The sequence below is a fragment of the Paralichthys olivaceus genome, chromosome 7 (assembly GCF_024713975.1).
Source record: "Paralichthys olivaceus isolate ysfri-2021 chromosome 7, ASM2471397v2, whole genome shotgun sequence".
In the NCBI taxonomy this organism is placed as follows: Eukaryota; Metazoa; Chordata; class Actinopteri; order Pleuronectiformes; family Paralichthyidae; genus Paralichthys; species Paralichthys olivaceus.
The window spans coordinates 20455519-20471108 of record NC_091099.1 but is presented as its reverse complement, the minus strand read 5'-3'; the positions used below and the strand labels follow the sequence as shown (position 1 = coordinate 20471108).

Here is a 15590-nt window from a genome sequence, read left to right as displayed (position 1 = left end):
AATGTCTGATGACTTGGTCAAAATGAATATTTCAGCAAGTCCTGATGACCATGTAATGTAGTGTGGACATAAATGAACGGCAGAGGAATACGTTTTAAGATGAAAGGGTTTTTATTTGTATCTTTGGATAGTTTTTTTTTTTTTTCCGAGTAGGTGCTCTAATTTACCTTCATATAAAGATTTTCACTTTTCAAATCCTTTAGTCGTGGTCTGGTTGACCCACACCTGAGTTTGGCTCAGTTATTTAAAAAAACAAAACAATTGTGGCCAAAATAACCCATTGTTCACTTAAACTGTATAATCCACTCAGTAGTTTGCTCAGTGGTGAGCAGTATAGGGTAACTTATGATTTCTTAATTTGTATCATCAAGTGCAGAGTCGCTAACCAGATAAAATGTTGGACAGTAAATTTAGTGCATTATAGGTCATGTTCAACATGTCAAGAAAGTAAAACTTGCTTGAGTACACTTAAGAACAAGTTGTACTTTAATATTTACATTTTCATTATTTATATATTTACTTTCCATTAATTCCCTTCTACAGTTCAGAGGCAGATATAGTACTTTTACTCTACTACACAAGTAGTGGGGTAGGGTAAGTAAGTTGTTTCTGCAACATTTATCTAATTTGTTGAATTCCTCTTTACATCCTAGTATCCATCAGGAAAGAAAACATGGTGTCGGTAGCCCTTGTGGGAAAATGAAATGATTGACTGGCGTACCTGGCTGTGACTCACTGACTTGTCTGTGTGCACGTGTGCACCCTGTCCCTGCTCTTATGGCACATGACCAAAGTCTTTAGCTGTGCAGTCATAGACCACTGAAGCAGAGACGATAGCCGGAAGTTAGCGAGCAAGTCACAGAGAGGTCTTCTGGCAGTTGTCACAGTCAAGAGGGTCAATAGGAGGGGCTGGGATGTCTCAATAACATTTGCTTGCTTTAGCTTTTCCAGGATTACCAACCCTAGCTTTATTTAAGTAGCTGTGGTCACTGTAGAGATTCGAATTTTGTATAAAAACCAAAACATTTAAAATTAAAGCAGTGTTTCTTAAACTCTTTGGCTTTTGGACCCTTATACAAGTGTAGGTGAGTCTCCATGTCATATTTCTAATAATATATAAGATCAATATTACTATATTAGTAATATACTCACCCCCAACCCGTATCTCTACCTGTATTCATTTTAAAGGCCAATGGGCATGTTTATAGTGATGTTAACAAGCTACAGAGGGAATTTTAAAAACATGACCTGATGCCCTGTGTATTAATAAATCTGTTGTGAGTGTGTCCCTCCTGGGGGATGCAGTTTGCACTCACCCATAGCCACAAACATTGACTGGTCTATAGGAACCTTTGCGTTCCTTTATAAAAGGTTCCCAGAATGTTCTGCATACTTTGGGTTGAAATGCATCAATAGACAGTTTATAAGATGGACAACACACCAGCTCCAAAAAGTGAAGGCAAATCATCCACCTAGTGGCTCGTTGCAGTATAGGTCAATGTCGGTGAAAATGACATGGGTCTACAAGTATACATGTCAAATAAACTTTGATGGTTTTGATGGTTTCTGTAATTTTCAGTAGCTCTTATGCTCTTAGTTCTTATTATACTACTGTTTGTGGTTTTGTCTGGTAAATTTGGTTTAAATTAGTTTAGATAATTGATGATATAAAAACATTAAGATTGACAGCTGAGACTGACTTGCAATTGGTTTAGCACATATAAGTGGGACATCAATACTGTGGTGCTACTCTACCATCATTTATCTAACAAATGCATCTCATATAAAATTTCATTTCATTCATTTCAGACTGTGTTTTTATTGATCTGTAGAAAATAGTACAAATGTCTGGACATACAGTATTTAATGAAAAACCCCAAAAGGTACTTGCATGGTAGGCAATGCTATTTCTTCTTCCACAATGGATGCAAACAAGGTAGTTTAAATATTACAACAATACACTCATAACTTCTTCATCACAGAGTACTACTCTTAATCATCCTCAGAAAAATGAAAAAGAGATGGATTATACTTTATGAACTCAGATACGCAAACATTTAAGATGAACAGACTCAGAGACAGAGAGAGTGGTGAACTATAGTTAGTGAGTGTGCAATCATGGACCAAGACTAAAGCTCTGAAACAAAAATTATGAAAGACACTCTCCACTCCCTTGACCATAAAGGTGCCCTTTGGCGAGGCACTTAACCCAAAAGTCTGCAGATGTAGTACCAAGGTTGAAAGTGTTATCGTGTTACTGTTCGACTCCAGTGTTCTGGAGGGCACAGCTGGAAAATACAAGAAAATGTTCTTGTTGAATAAAGACAGGGTATGTGAAGGACTGAGGTGTGGTTGGAGAGTGGTTTTTATTGGAATACCTTCCCTGAGTGTGAAATCAATCATATGTGGATTAAAGTCAGTGCTGGTGGATGAGAAAAATAAATGGTTTGTATTTATACTGGCTAACTGCTAATTTGCAAAAGTCAAAGCTGTTCAGCCATATATCAAAATGGTTGCAAAAAAAAAATGATTTGATTTGATCTGTGAGGGGTATTCGCAGGCAAAATAACTGAAGACAAAAAGCAAACCATGTTTCTGCAGATCGTTGTAGTAGTTGAGACATGTGGTTGAGACTATATGGCCAATAGTATGTGGACATCCTTGTCCCTGTATTTTTTGTCGGGCTGTTGTCTTTGTCAAGATTAGTCCTCTTCGATTGATTTCAGGGAAACCTTAATGCTACAATAACAATACGTCATTTGGTCAGTAGTGTGTTGCTTATGGCAAAAATTTGGGAAAGGTCCTTTTCAGTTTTGACATGAAAATACACCTTGTACAGAAAAGATTCACGAAGTAATGGTTTGACTTGACTTGCCTGCACAGAGACCTGACCTCAGTCTCATCCAACACCTTTGGGATGAACTGAAATGCTGAATTTGAGCTAGGATTTATCACAGAATCTAAGTAATGCTTTTGACCGAAGCAAGAAAATCCCTGTAGCCTATTAATGGCCTCTAGTTTATGAATTTGATATTCAGCTATTACACGTGTGTGTCCACATACTTCTGGCCATATAGTGTGGCCATGCCAAAGCACGAGTGCAAAAACAGTTGTTAACCTTAAGTTCAATACTGAGACATGAGTTTCAGTCGAATAAAGGTGGAGAGTGATTAACCCAAATGGTTTCACTTTAAAACAGCTTAGAAATGAACATACTGGCTAACTGCTAATTTGCATCCAGGCTATAGTAAATGCTAACTCCCCGAGCAGAGCTTTAAACCAGTGTGCTGTAAGAATGGTTTGTTTTGTCTCATATTGAGTCAGAGCATCTACCGATAACAGTAGACACCAAACTTAAGGTACAGAGGGGGGAACCCGAAACTACGCACCCCTGGTTCAGTCGGGCCACAGTTAGCCCGGGGTTTTGTGATAGGATAACGCACACTCCCGTCAGCCAACCAGCCAGCATCGCAGCGGTCAAACCCCATCAGCCTCCAGGCGGCGTAGAGCTGGCCCACTTTGGCAATCTGGCTTCCATCAATGGCACATGCCTGGACAGCCTCAGTGAAGTTAAGCTTGGTCAGGTGCTTTAAGTAGTACACACCTCCTAAAGCAGGAGAGAACTATAAATGAAAACACTGTATTGTCACATTTAGGTTTTAAACCTTTCACAAATCTGTATACTGACCCTTGACAGAGGCGGAGAAGCAGAAAGCATCATAGCTGTGGAAGAGGCGATGGCGTTGACCGTAGCTACGCAAACCAGGAGCTAAGTCAATGCCCCCGCAGCCATCTCGTGGGACTGTGATTGGATACTGCACTGTACCATCAGCCAACCAGCCGGCGTTACACCAGTCTAGTCCCTCTTCCCACGCCAAGAAGAGCTGCTCAAATGTAGCTAGAGTGGCATCCTGATCCTGGCAAGCTTGTTGGGCCCCAAAGAAGTTAAAATGGTAGCGTCCTTTCTTTGAGTAGTAGGGAAACACCACACCTGTACATAGAGGAAAAGTGTACGACAGTTTGTATAGTCACACATTTTAATATAGTCCAATACATCAGATCTGTCTGATGTTGCATCTCCAGTCTGAATGTGAAGGTGGATGCTAATTGAATGCTGAATGGTATAAATATACTTTTCATATTTGTTTTGTACATGGTGGGACTAGTGTTGGCATGCAGTACATTAATATAAAGAATGATATGGTATGGTGAGTTGTACACATTGACATTAAATCCACAATAAGTGATCTTTTGGCTACTTTTAGGGCAGCAAAAGACTTGAGGGTACAACAACATTTTATTAGCTTTTGAGTAGATATTTCAAACCAATCGGAGAACAGTTGCCAAGTTACACATCAACCATCTGTAATGTAACATCGTAATTTAATTTAAATCATGTTTGTATCATCATCTGGTTCATAAATGTCCAAAATTCACTTGTGATTTACTGTAGCTCTGTTTTTGATTTCTTCCAACTCCCGAGGGGAATATGTGGCTCCTTAGCTGCTAAATGCTCCACTATGTTCACCAGCTACTCACTAACAATATCTGCTCTTTTTAGCTGAGCATTAACATGATGTGCAATCAGTTTATCACTGACTTTGTTTGATTAAAACAGCTTTCATTTGATGAAGGAAATTCTGTTGACATAGTGAGATCAAACAATTCAGTAAGAGTTTAATTCAAGGGGTTTAAAATGCCCTGAGGAGATTCGGGTCTTGGTTCTTGCTCACTTCCAAACTGAATGTAGTCTCTGGTCTCAATTTTCTGGATTAAAAAGCACAGCAACCATCAGACACCAGATGCTTTATATTACCTATTGTGGTGTCAACACCAGAGTTCAGCAGCAGTTTTCTATCAGTTTAACTCACTGTGGATTTATCAGACTGTTCAAATGTCTTTCTACTTAAAGGTGTCTTGGTGAGATTCTGACCACTGGTGGTGCTAAAGAGCAATGTTTTGGGGAGTGGGTAGCTACTTAGGTAGGGAGGAAGCAAACGGAAATAATTATAGTATTAGAAAAGGCTCGTGCAGGATTCACTCCGGAACCACCGGGCACCTATTGAAAGATCGACAAAAACTACCCAGGGCCACTGAAGAGGCTATCTGAGTAAACGGACACTCTGGAAGAAGAAGCAGGAGCCATGTCTGTGGACAGTTGCTAAGGATTGTTTTGTTCCTTAAGAAATTAACTCATAAAGAGTGGATCAGTTTCACAGGATCTCTCTGAAGTGAAAATATTGTGGTCCTTCTGTTCCAAAACATTGACATTTAATCTACTCTTATCTACTAGTGTTTCTCACCTCGCAGCTCCAGCTCCACAGTCACACTCTCATCTTCCAGGCCGTCAATCACCTCACAACGATATCTTCCTGTATCATTGAGCTGCAGCTCATTGATCACAAGAGACATGTCCCCTGGTGCTGAGCGCCTCAGACGCACGCGGCCCTGGAAGTTGCCATAGCTGCGGTGGCGGCTGCCCATGGCAACCATGACCTCAGTTTCGCTGGTGAGGGCTTCGGGGGAAGCAGGTGCAGTGATGGTGTTGGCAGGCAACCAGGACCACTTGACCCGGGTCCTGCGTGGTGTGGCGATCTCAGGCTCATAGTGGTAGTGACAGGGAAGGGTGACACTGCTCCCCCTGGAGGCTGACACTGAAGGCTGCGGGGATTCCACATGGAGACGAACCCCATTGAAATAGACTAGAAATGGCAAAAATCACCAGAAACACAAGATGTTTTAGTTAGTGGAACCTTAACTTTGTTCTCTACATGTGACATTTGATGGGATTATTTATAATGCTGATTTAAACCAAATCTCTTGAGTCTATAGCTTTAATCTATGCTGTGGTGAAACTGAACTGGTCACTAATAGCAGGGAATGAACAGATGTAACTAATAGAATGAATGCTTATTTATACTATTTATTAATTTGTATCTTTATAATATATGTGTATATTTTGTTATTGCATAGATGTTAGCCTAAATTTGTGTGCAATGTATTTACCATATTTATTAATTAATGACTACTGCAACATTGCAATTTTCCTTTGAACAAACTTACCAACACTTACATAACTACCTTTACCTACTCACTTAGTGCTACCCACCCATCCATCCATTCATCCATCCATTCATGGTATGACCGGTGAGCCTGCATGCACAACATCAAACTCTGAAACTAGTTTTCCTTACAGAAACTCAGCACTTACTGATGTTATAATTAAACGTTTTGTGTTGCAATATTTTCCCTTTGTGATATGTTATAAGAGACTATATAAATGGATCATATAAATGTGTCTGATAAAAGGGGCGAAATATATGAATGTCCACCAATATAGTGAAATTACTTAACTTTACTGTTTCTTAACAACAGGAAACAGCAGAGGACAATCACTGGTGGCCATCAGTAACTTAGTGATGCTGCTATCAAATATACTTTATCAAGAGAAAACAACGTATTTGAAATATATGATGTTCTATTCAAAGCAAAGCTGATGAGGCCTTTGATTAAACACACTACTGATCAAACTGAACAAAAACTCTTCCATAGTCTAGCCAATCTGGTCCGTCTCTGACGTAACTCAAAGTTTCATTAAACATTGATTAGGTCTGAGTAGACTACAACAAAACGTGTCACTTATGTGTCACAACCAAAATAATGTTTTATGTTCAAGGCAACTCATGCGTATGTTGACTACAACTAAGAAGAGGTAAGTAGATGTTGAGTTCTTTTCTTCAGGATCACAAACGCACATGTTTTCACACACACACGGAAACTGAGACCCACATCAATCACATGTGTAGTTTGTTTTAATAACCCTGCTGACTGCCTGGCCTCCATGAATTATAGTTGTCTTCCCTCCACATCCAGGTGACTTCCTGCCAGCTGTGTTATCATGTACACAAGTGATGTAACTGATCTGTGTCTCAGACATGCAGCGAACACACACACACACACACACACACACACACACACACACACACACACACATTATCCGACTTAAAACTGAATGATTTTATGAATTTTGTCCTCATTGGGAAGACAAATCCCATTAAGTGACTTTGTAAACAGATTGAAGTACACACAGCATGAGTAATACCTGGACCACACACACAATCACAGGGGGAGGGGGGTGTAACCTACTCTCTCCATTGCCGTTGCCGTTGCTGATGTCCTGGTAGTGAAAGCCGTTGTTGTACCTGAGGATCCTGCCCTGGCCTCCGGGCAGCAGCAGAGTGTACAAGCAGGCGACCAGTAGGGGGCGCAGTAGACTCAGCATGACGTTGTCCTCTGCAATAAAAACAAATGCAGTTCTCTTTTTTGAACCCCCCCTTGTCTGAGAACTGTCATAAATACCAGACAGACAGGGTTAGATCACAGTGTAGTATCTGAGCTGTGCTTCAACTGAATCCAACCACTCCACTGTCACATTTGTCTATTTAACAATTAAATTTAAAAAGAACACATCCCTCTCCTCTAATGACTCCTGTGTGCTTGATAAGATCAGAAGGCAGGTCAGCAGTTATTACTACAGGATATTTAAAGGCTCAATAAAGATACAGCTTTTAGTTATTTAGTTACTAGAAATCAATTCTCACTGTGGAAATAATCTGAATACTTTCGACCTCAGATATCACAATCGGACGGAAAACAGCTAAATACATTTACACAGACAAACCATAAGTTAAGTCAAATACAAATCTATGAAAAATGCGCATAGAGACGAACTAGGATGTTCAAATAGATCATCATGCATTCTACAAACAGGAGAAACCTCAGTCACTGCACACAGGTCGAACATGCAAAATATAACATTTTTACCAGTTAGTTATTTCCCTCTTCTCTCTCACTTCAAATAGCCAACCCCTGCATTAATGAAACTATTATCCTATAATAAAGTTCATGTTTATCCAATGCTGCCTCGTAAAATCCAGAACTTTCTCTTTACCAACTATTTCGTCCTCATCGCAGTAAAACTCGTCCCGTTAGAAACATAAAGCTCGGTCTCGTTAAATGTCCCCGGTTCGAATCCTGTCTGTTGTTAGAACAAAGTCTGTCAGACTCACAGAGGAGCAGCGGTCCGTCCATCCAGCGCGTCCACAGCTCATCTCCTCCTCATCCTCTGCTCACCGCAGCGCGTTCACCGGAGCGCGGTGCGACGTCACGAAACCTGGCATCCCCCCCCCACCCTACCACCCGCCTCTGAGGTGAAGCGGAGCCCCGACCGTGACGTCACCACACACGTCACACCATACACACTATAACCAGAATCTTTGACACATATTATTTATCATTTCACCATGTGTGCATCCAATGACCTTATTGTCTCAATCTAATGTTTAGAGTCTAATGTTTGACTGTAAACATGCTATTACACATTTTAAAGATGAGAATTATAACAAAGTAAATCATTATAAACCTAATGATTGAATAGCAAACAATACTCTTCACTTCACAGGATTTCTATTGGGACATATCAAGAATCTACAACTTATAGACAAAAAAAAACACAAAACTGCTCAAATAAAGATCAAATGTTCAATGAACAATACGAAACCCCTCCCCCTTTCACTTTTTCATCTTTATATTTGTTAACATAATGTATAAATGTACCTTTTTTTCTAACTATGTATCTATATGTCTGTTGTTCCACAGCCATTGTTCTATGCTCAATAGATCCACAATCTGAAGCTGGTAGAGGTTTTGGCAGCAGACGTGAGTCAAGTCAACAGGATATCTTTCTGTTTTTAGAGGAAAATTCCTTGTTCAGTCTCCCTGGGTAGTATTTCCCTACAGAGGCGGACTGTAACAACAAGACAGGATTTTATACTAAACATACAGCAACTTTGATTTGTCTGACAAAGACTTGAAGCTCCACATTAGCATCAAATAAACGCCTGGGTGTATTTTTGCACAGGGAAAGAGCTATTTTGTCTAATTGAAGGTGCATTGGTGCTGTTACAGTTCAGCATGAACAGGAGGAACAGAGCAAGGACATTTAGTTTCAGGCATCTATAAACAGTGCTTGGAAATAACCAAAAAAAGGAATAAAATATTACAGTGACACTAGCACCATCACTTAAAGGTACAGTGTGTAGAGTTGTGTGAGATCTAGTGTTGAATTTGCATGTTGCAGCTGAACACCCCTCACCTCACCCTCTCTGTCTAAACATGAAAAAGAACCTGTGGTAGCTTCAGTTGTCATAACAACTCAAAAGGTGTTTAGTTAGTCCAGTCTGGACTAATGTAAAAAACATGGTGGCCTCCGTAGAGAGGACCCCCTCGATGTAAAAATATTCTAGAGTAAAGAAAACTACAATTCATACAATTTAGATGAAACAAACTAGTGAAAACATCATGAGGATTATTCTACATTAAATTGCCAATAGTTCCCTTTCACCTAAATCTTACACACTGGACCTTTGAGATGTGAAAACAAATACTAAACATCTAATTGTGAGTAGAAAATTAAATAATATACTTAAAGTGATCTGATTTTTCATTTGTAATACAAGTACCTGTAGTAATGCCTCTTCACTCCATCTTGCACACAGATGGAACTTGGTTGTTATTTGCATCACTCTTTAAAATTGATGGGGGTCAGTTCAACCCGCTGACCCCTTTCCTGACCTCTTGTCATCCCACTAAAATCCTTCTCAAGCACAACTACTTTGTGGTCTTTTCCTTAACCCTTACAACCTTTCATCTGAAACAGGCAACTGTGGCTGCACATTACAACATCCAAAGTACAAATATACAACCTCAACATGCTCTAGTTTTATGTTTCCAAAGGTCCAGTCCTGTGTGAGAGTGTGTTCTTTTTTGTTCCTACAGTCTGATATATTTCCTTGCCGAGTCCATTCAGAGGCAGAGGAAAATCGTCAGTAACATTTAACAATGCAGGTGTATTTTACAACCTTTTCTCTGATGGTGCAATCCAGCAAGGCCTGTCTCTGACCCTTTACATCTGGAGTTTAAAAATAAAAAGGAGGGGTGGATCTCATCCAAAAATACTTTTAAATCGTTTAACTACACAACCTCATGCATGTGTTGGAGAAACTCTGTGACCAAGAAAAGCTGCACATTTCATTAACCATATCAAATAAGTGAAATGTATGGCAGGTGTTTTTTGTGAAGTTTAAAACATGTTCAGTCTTTTTGTTTTTTTTGGAAACAGCAGTATTGTCAGGGGCTGCCAGGTTCTGTGCTGCTGGTATGTTGAGCCTGACAGAGCATATTCCATGCCCCTGGTTTGGCATGGCCTCAAGTAACACAGCAAATATTGCCACACAAACTCATATTTCAGTCAGTAGCTTCAATGGTAACAGCAGAAGAGGAAAACAACAGTAATTCCATTGCTCCGCTGGGGCCACTGAGAATGTGCTGCTCCTGCACCACTGCCCGAAAATATCTGAGTGATGGCTGATTATCACACTGCAGATGTAAGCTGCCCTCTTGACACTGGCACATAGTGAACGCTCATATGCTACTAAATATTACTGCCTAACACAACACTGCCATCCGCTGAAGAGCCACAGAGCATCCAGTCCTCCAGTTAAAGAGCCTTGACGCTCTGAATCCTGCACGCAATGTTTTCCTCTGTGGTCAGCTCCTCTACACCCACTGATGTTTTTCTAGTGATCTGACTGACACCCAGCTGCCTTAACAGAAACCAAAGTGAGTTTTCACTTTTTTTTTTCAGTGGGAGGTTGAGGAAAAAACAAATCTCCTGAAAGGCGATCACATGTTCAGGGTTTCAGTTTATGGTCAAATATCAGGGATGGTCACGGTTCATTCAGTCACATAACTCAGCCATTGAGTGTGGTAATACAGCCATGCAAGCAACTCTGTGAGTTCAGGCCAAAGTGAACTGAGCTACATGCTAATGATGGCGTTATAACACGCTCACAGTGCAAACAATCTGCTCTTAAGATGGTATAGATTTCCCTCCATTAGCTTAGCATATGTTAACATGCTAACAATGGCCAATTTGCACTGAGAACAGTGTATAGTTGAGTCTCATGGAGAGGGGGACAAATTCAAATTGACCCGATGGCAGCAATAGAGGGTAGGGTTATGGGGGAGCGAGGACAAACCATTCTATTGTTTCACTTCACACCAAACATATTAATGTAATAATGGCACACAATTAAGAAAACAGGATTCAATGTCTGTACACAAATTTGGACCAATCCATCCATCAGATACTGAGATGTTTCACAAGTGACAACTATGACCTGCTGGTGTCACCTCCAGAAAAGACGAGGGAACTTTCAAGTCATTAGGATTCATTCACCAGGGATTATTGATTTCTCTCAGTGAACTGCATGACATAAAATATATCCACCAGTTGATGCCAGGAGAGGACAAGACAATGAATCACCAAAGTCAGTTTGCCTCATCGTCTGTGGATCAAACATATGTGTAGAAAATCTCATGACAAACCATCCGGTAGTTGTTGAGACATTTTATTCTGATGTGTTGGACAGACCAGCATTGCCATCAGCAGATCCACGCAGTTAGCATGGCTAAAGCACAAACCCTCTCTAAAGCTGAACAATTCCAAAGGAATTCTAACCTCAGTATGAGTTTATGTGATCCTGCAGACAGCGCAGCTACATTAAGGTCACAGACATGGCTTGAAAAAACACACACACAAATTGTCTATTATGGCAAGAATCCCAGATCCGGATCACTACCAACATCTCATCAGCTGTGGTTTGCCCAAAGTAGAACTCCTCAGTTAACCCTTTGTGTCCATCCTCTTCTGCTCTATACTATCACAAACTCACGTCCACTGTCTTCTGTTTATCCAGCACTGTAAAGACTCCCACGACTACCAACAGTTTATTTGACAACGTGGTAATTTTTGTTACATTCCCATCATTGGACAGGGTCAGGAAAATTGGTCCCTGATCCTTTTTTCCTGCACTGTCTTTATTACCACTGGAAATATTTGTGTTAGGGCAAAGAAGTGCTCTCCTCCATGTCTGGGATTTCCATTTCAAACTTTGTGAGGATGCCGACAGCATTGCTGGTATTTACCTGGTATACTGTGTCCACCATCTTGTGTTAGCATGTAAACAATTTGAGAGATTGCAACAAACACAAAGTACAGCAGATATTCTATTTTAAGGATCTGAATGTAGTAAAAAGTAGCATGAACAATATCAACGCCCTCTACGATGGAGGCCTAAGGAAAATATGCTGCATTTTATGGCCTAAAATTATCTTAAATGAAGACCTTTACAAGAGGTAGACTGAGAGCCAGAGTGTGGAGCTCGAGAACAGATGTCGGATATGTTTTCTTGAGAATGGAACAGAACCGCAAATACAAACCAAGGACTGTCCTAAGATGGACACCACCTGGAAAAGGCAAACAGGTCTGCAGAAGACAACAAGGCAGCGAAGTGTGACAAGATGGGTCTGACATAAAATGTAGCCCAACACATGCCCAGATGGAGGTAGATAGCTGATGCATTATGGCCCTGGAGGAACGGAGAGGATGAAGTCTAACAGCAGAGACTGCAGGAAATATAATTTCGTTTTTATTTTAAATCAAAGAATTAGACATGTTTAATTCTTGACCTGATGATGGCGCTATATTAAAAAGATCAAGAGATCACTTGTTGTTCTTGATTCTTGTTAATATACTTCACATGATAAATGGATACTCTGACCTACTCAGACCAATGCAGAAAAATTCAAGTAATTACTAAATACTGGAGGCTACATCCTCTGAGGACCATGAATGTCTGCACAAAATGTTACAGCGATCCATCCAAGTAACTGATGAGATATTTCAGTCTGGAGCAAAGTGGTAGATTGCCTGACAGACTGACAGACCACAGAGTCATGCAACAAGCGTGCTTCGCTTGTGTTTCATAGTTTAGCTCCAAAACCCATTGTTTCCTCAGTAATGTCTAAAAATGTTTGGCCATCTTCAGGAAGTTTTTATAAAAGAGCTTACGAGACAAGAGTGCAGTCTGCCATGCGGACCACAAGTAGCCAATATTTGATGTATGAATCCCATTTAAGTAGGAAAGTAGTTTTATTCCCAAATTAAATTAACCTCATGAAATGTTAAGAGGCAGTATGAGTGGTCATCAACACTAAAAGCTCACAAAACCCTGAAAGCTCCTCTCAGAGTCAGTCAGCAGCAGCAGCCCCCGCTCTCAGCCTGTGTGACAGCCGGATCCCCTCCCTGTGTGTCTCTTAGCCATTATCTCCCAGTGTGTTTGAAGAGAGACCACATCGGTGCACTTCCCAAAGCCTCAGATGAAAGGTTTTGGCCTGGGGCCCCAAATACCAGCAGCCCCTGTGAACTGCTGGATGACCGTGGAGGTGGAGGTGGAGTAATTTCAGCAAGGGCAGCTACATTCAGGCCCGGAAAGGTGAGCGGAGCTTGGCCCTGGAGTCCAGAGACACGACATGAAAGAGGAAGAGATGACTGCGTGTTTGTGTTTGTGGTTTGACTGAAGAACCAGGCAGCTGATCGTGTCACACGCTGTCATTAGCAGAGACTCCTCTTATAAAGGTAGGGTTAGTCACAAAAGGTGTGTGTGAGAGTGGTTTGAGTGTGACTGTAGTGATTAAAGAGGACGGTGCCAATAAAAGACCAACAAGAGAGTGAACTGCAGGACTCAGGGCGACGGTTTCCACCCTGATTAAAAGATACAAGGTAAAATGAGCTGTAATAACAAATAAACACTACAATTTTCCATCTTTTTTAACTCACTCATGTGAGTTTAAACCAAACTACACTTCCAAAATGCCAAACAAGGACCAAAGTTCTTAACATCCTCACGTAAAAGCCACTCATCACCTTCAGTTTTTACTATTTATCTTGAGCAGAAAAAACATGTTTTCTTCTCTTTGAAGTGACGTCCTTGGAGATGTTGTCTGTGTTGGTACATAACTGATTTAAAATAGCAGTTGTTTTCAGGAGTGGATTCTTCCTGTTCAAAGCCGCTGCGGTGCCTCCAGTTTCCTGCCTGCTTTGGCCTGAGTCTGCGTTCGTCCCTGACCAGCTGTCGCACCAGGAAAGCAAACAGAGAGAAACCCCGTGCTGAGCTGAAGGAACCACTGTCTGTCATTTCAAACTCATCATATATTCCAAAACACTTCTGGAAGGTATTAGGTAATTGACACTGAAAACGGCCATGTGCTTAATGGCTGTGTTGATGAACATCAACAATCTCTTGGGACAGAAATACTAAGGCTGCAGCAACTACAGACAGATCTGCCCAATGTCTTTTTGATAAATCATCTTTTAGCCTCAAACATCATGAACAATTATAAAAGCAGGACCCCCCCACAGTTAACAAAGCTCAAGGTGAAGTCTTAAGTGCCAAAAGACCTCAACCCAATTCAGTTTACTGTCACACAAGTCAAAGACAAGCAGCACTTCCGTTTAGTATGTTTGCATGAAACATGATTGAAACAGCAAATCACTTATCTAACATTTTATTTTGATCGACTAGTTGTTGCAGCTCTAATAAAAACCCTTCTGGTAATTTGCTTCATAAACACAAAGTTGGTTTTGAAATTGCAATCTCATTATTATGGGCATTTTCACATTTTGTACATGTATCATTCATATTTTAGAATTCGTCAAATTTGTATACTCAATGTTTTCATGGTTTTTAACATCTTGTACGTCTTAGGGACGGGTTTCTTACAAGGTTTAACAAATTAATATCCAAGCACAAAATGATGATATGATTCACATTTTGTTATTTTAAGACATGACTAATTCTGATGGAAGCAGGATGTAAAAAAGTAATAATGACTCACAGCTCAAAACTAACGCACATGACACAATGTGGGCAACCAATTCTAATTTAGACGAGCAGCAGAAACAAAACATCATTACTGAGGCCGCTCCTCTTCAAACTGGCTCGAAAGTCTAAAACATCTGGGGAAGAGAAGATGGAGAGTTTTATGTAAAGGGGACATGAGGAGAAAGCCGTCATTAGGTTGTGAACACTCTAACTGCCAGCGTCTCCACTGGGGTGGGGGTGGGGGTGGGGTTCACTGTGGATAGTGGCAACTGGACAAACATTATCTAACAAAGGTCGTCTCCTGTGATAATAAGCTGGTATTTACTAACTGTACACATGAAGGGATATAATGTGGAGGAACAACAGCAATTTCTCCTGAACAATAATATTAGCCCACCCAAATGTGCAGAAAATACCAGAAATAACATTCACAGTGCTGCACATGAATGTATTTTCATATGATTGTGTGGCTGAAATCTTGCAGGGATTTCCCCACTTTAGTGTCACCTCTATACAGCCTGTAATGAGGCTGAGAAGAAGAAGACGAAGAGCCCTCCTCCAGTGAAGATACCTTTGGAAGATTGTGTGTTATAAAGAGAGATTATGCCCCTGGGCTGTTTAAATGCTAAACAGGCAAAATTTACCCTCAGTGCTTCAGGTCTTTTGATCTTCCACCTTTTTAAATGGAAAACAGCTCCAATGAATTCTGCATTATGATTAATAATATACACTAAATATTTCATCTTTTGATCTCCACAGAAGTACAGACCATTGTTGTAGCCAAGTCAATTAAAAATATCCAGC

The 15590-nt window shown here is 40.5% G+C and overlaps 1 protein-coding gene across 3 annotated transcripts; it reads right to left on the bottom strand.

Annotated features, from left to right (window-relative positions):
- Positions 1–1794: 1794 nt before the first annotated feature.
- Positions 1795–8185, bottom strand: hapln3 (hyaluronan and proteoglycan link protein 3). Of its 3 annotated transcripts, none has more exons than XM_020079550.2 (5): positions 8070–8185; positions 7147–7293; positions 5304–5702; positions 3689–3991; positions 1795–3607 (listed from the first exon to the last, which is right to left on the bottom strand). In XM_020079550.2, the coding sequence occupies exons 2-5, from the start codon at positions 7280–7282 to the stop codon at positions 3330–3332; spliced, it is 1116 nt and encodes a 371-aa protein (XP_019935109.2). In that variant the 5' UTR covers positions 7283–7293; positions 8070–8185; the 3' UTR covers positions 1795–3329. The 3 variants fall into 3 exon arrangements, with proteins under 3 accessions (XP_019935109.2, XP_069384906.1, XP_019935108.2); XM_069528805.1 differs by having other exon boundaries at positions 7147–7346; positions 8070–8145; XM_020079549.2 differs by having other exon boundaries at positions 7952–8108.
- Positions 8186–15590: the final 7405 nt, after the last annotated feature.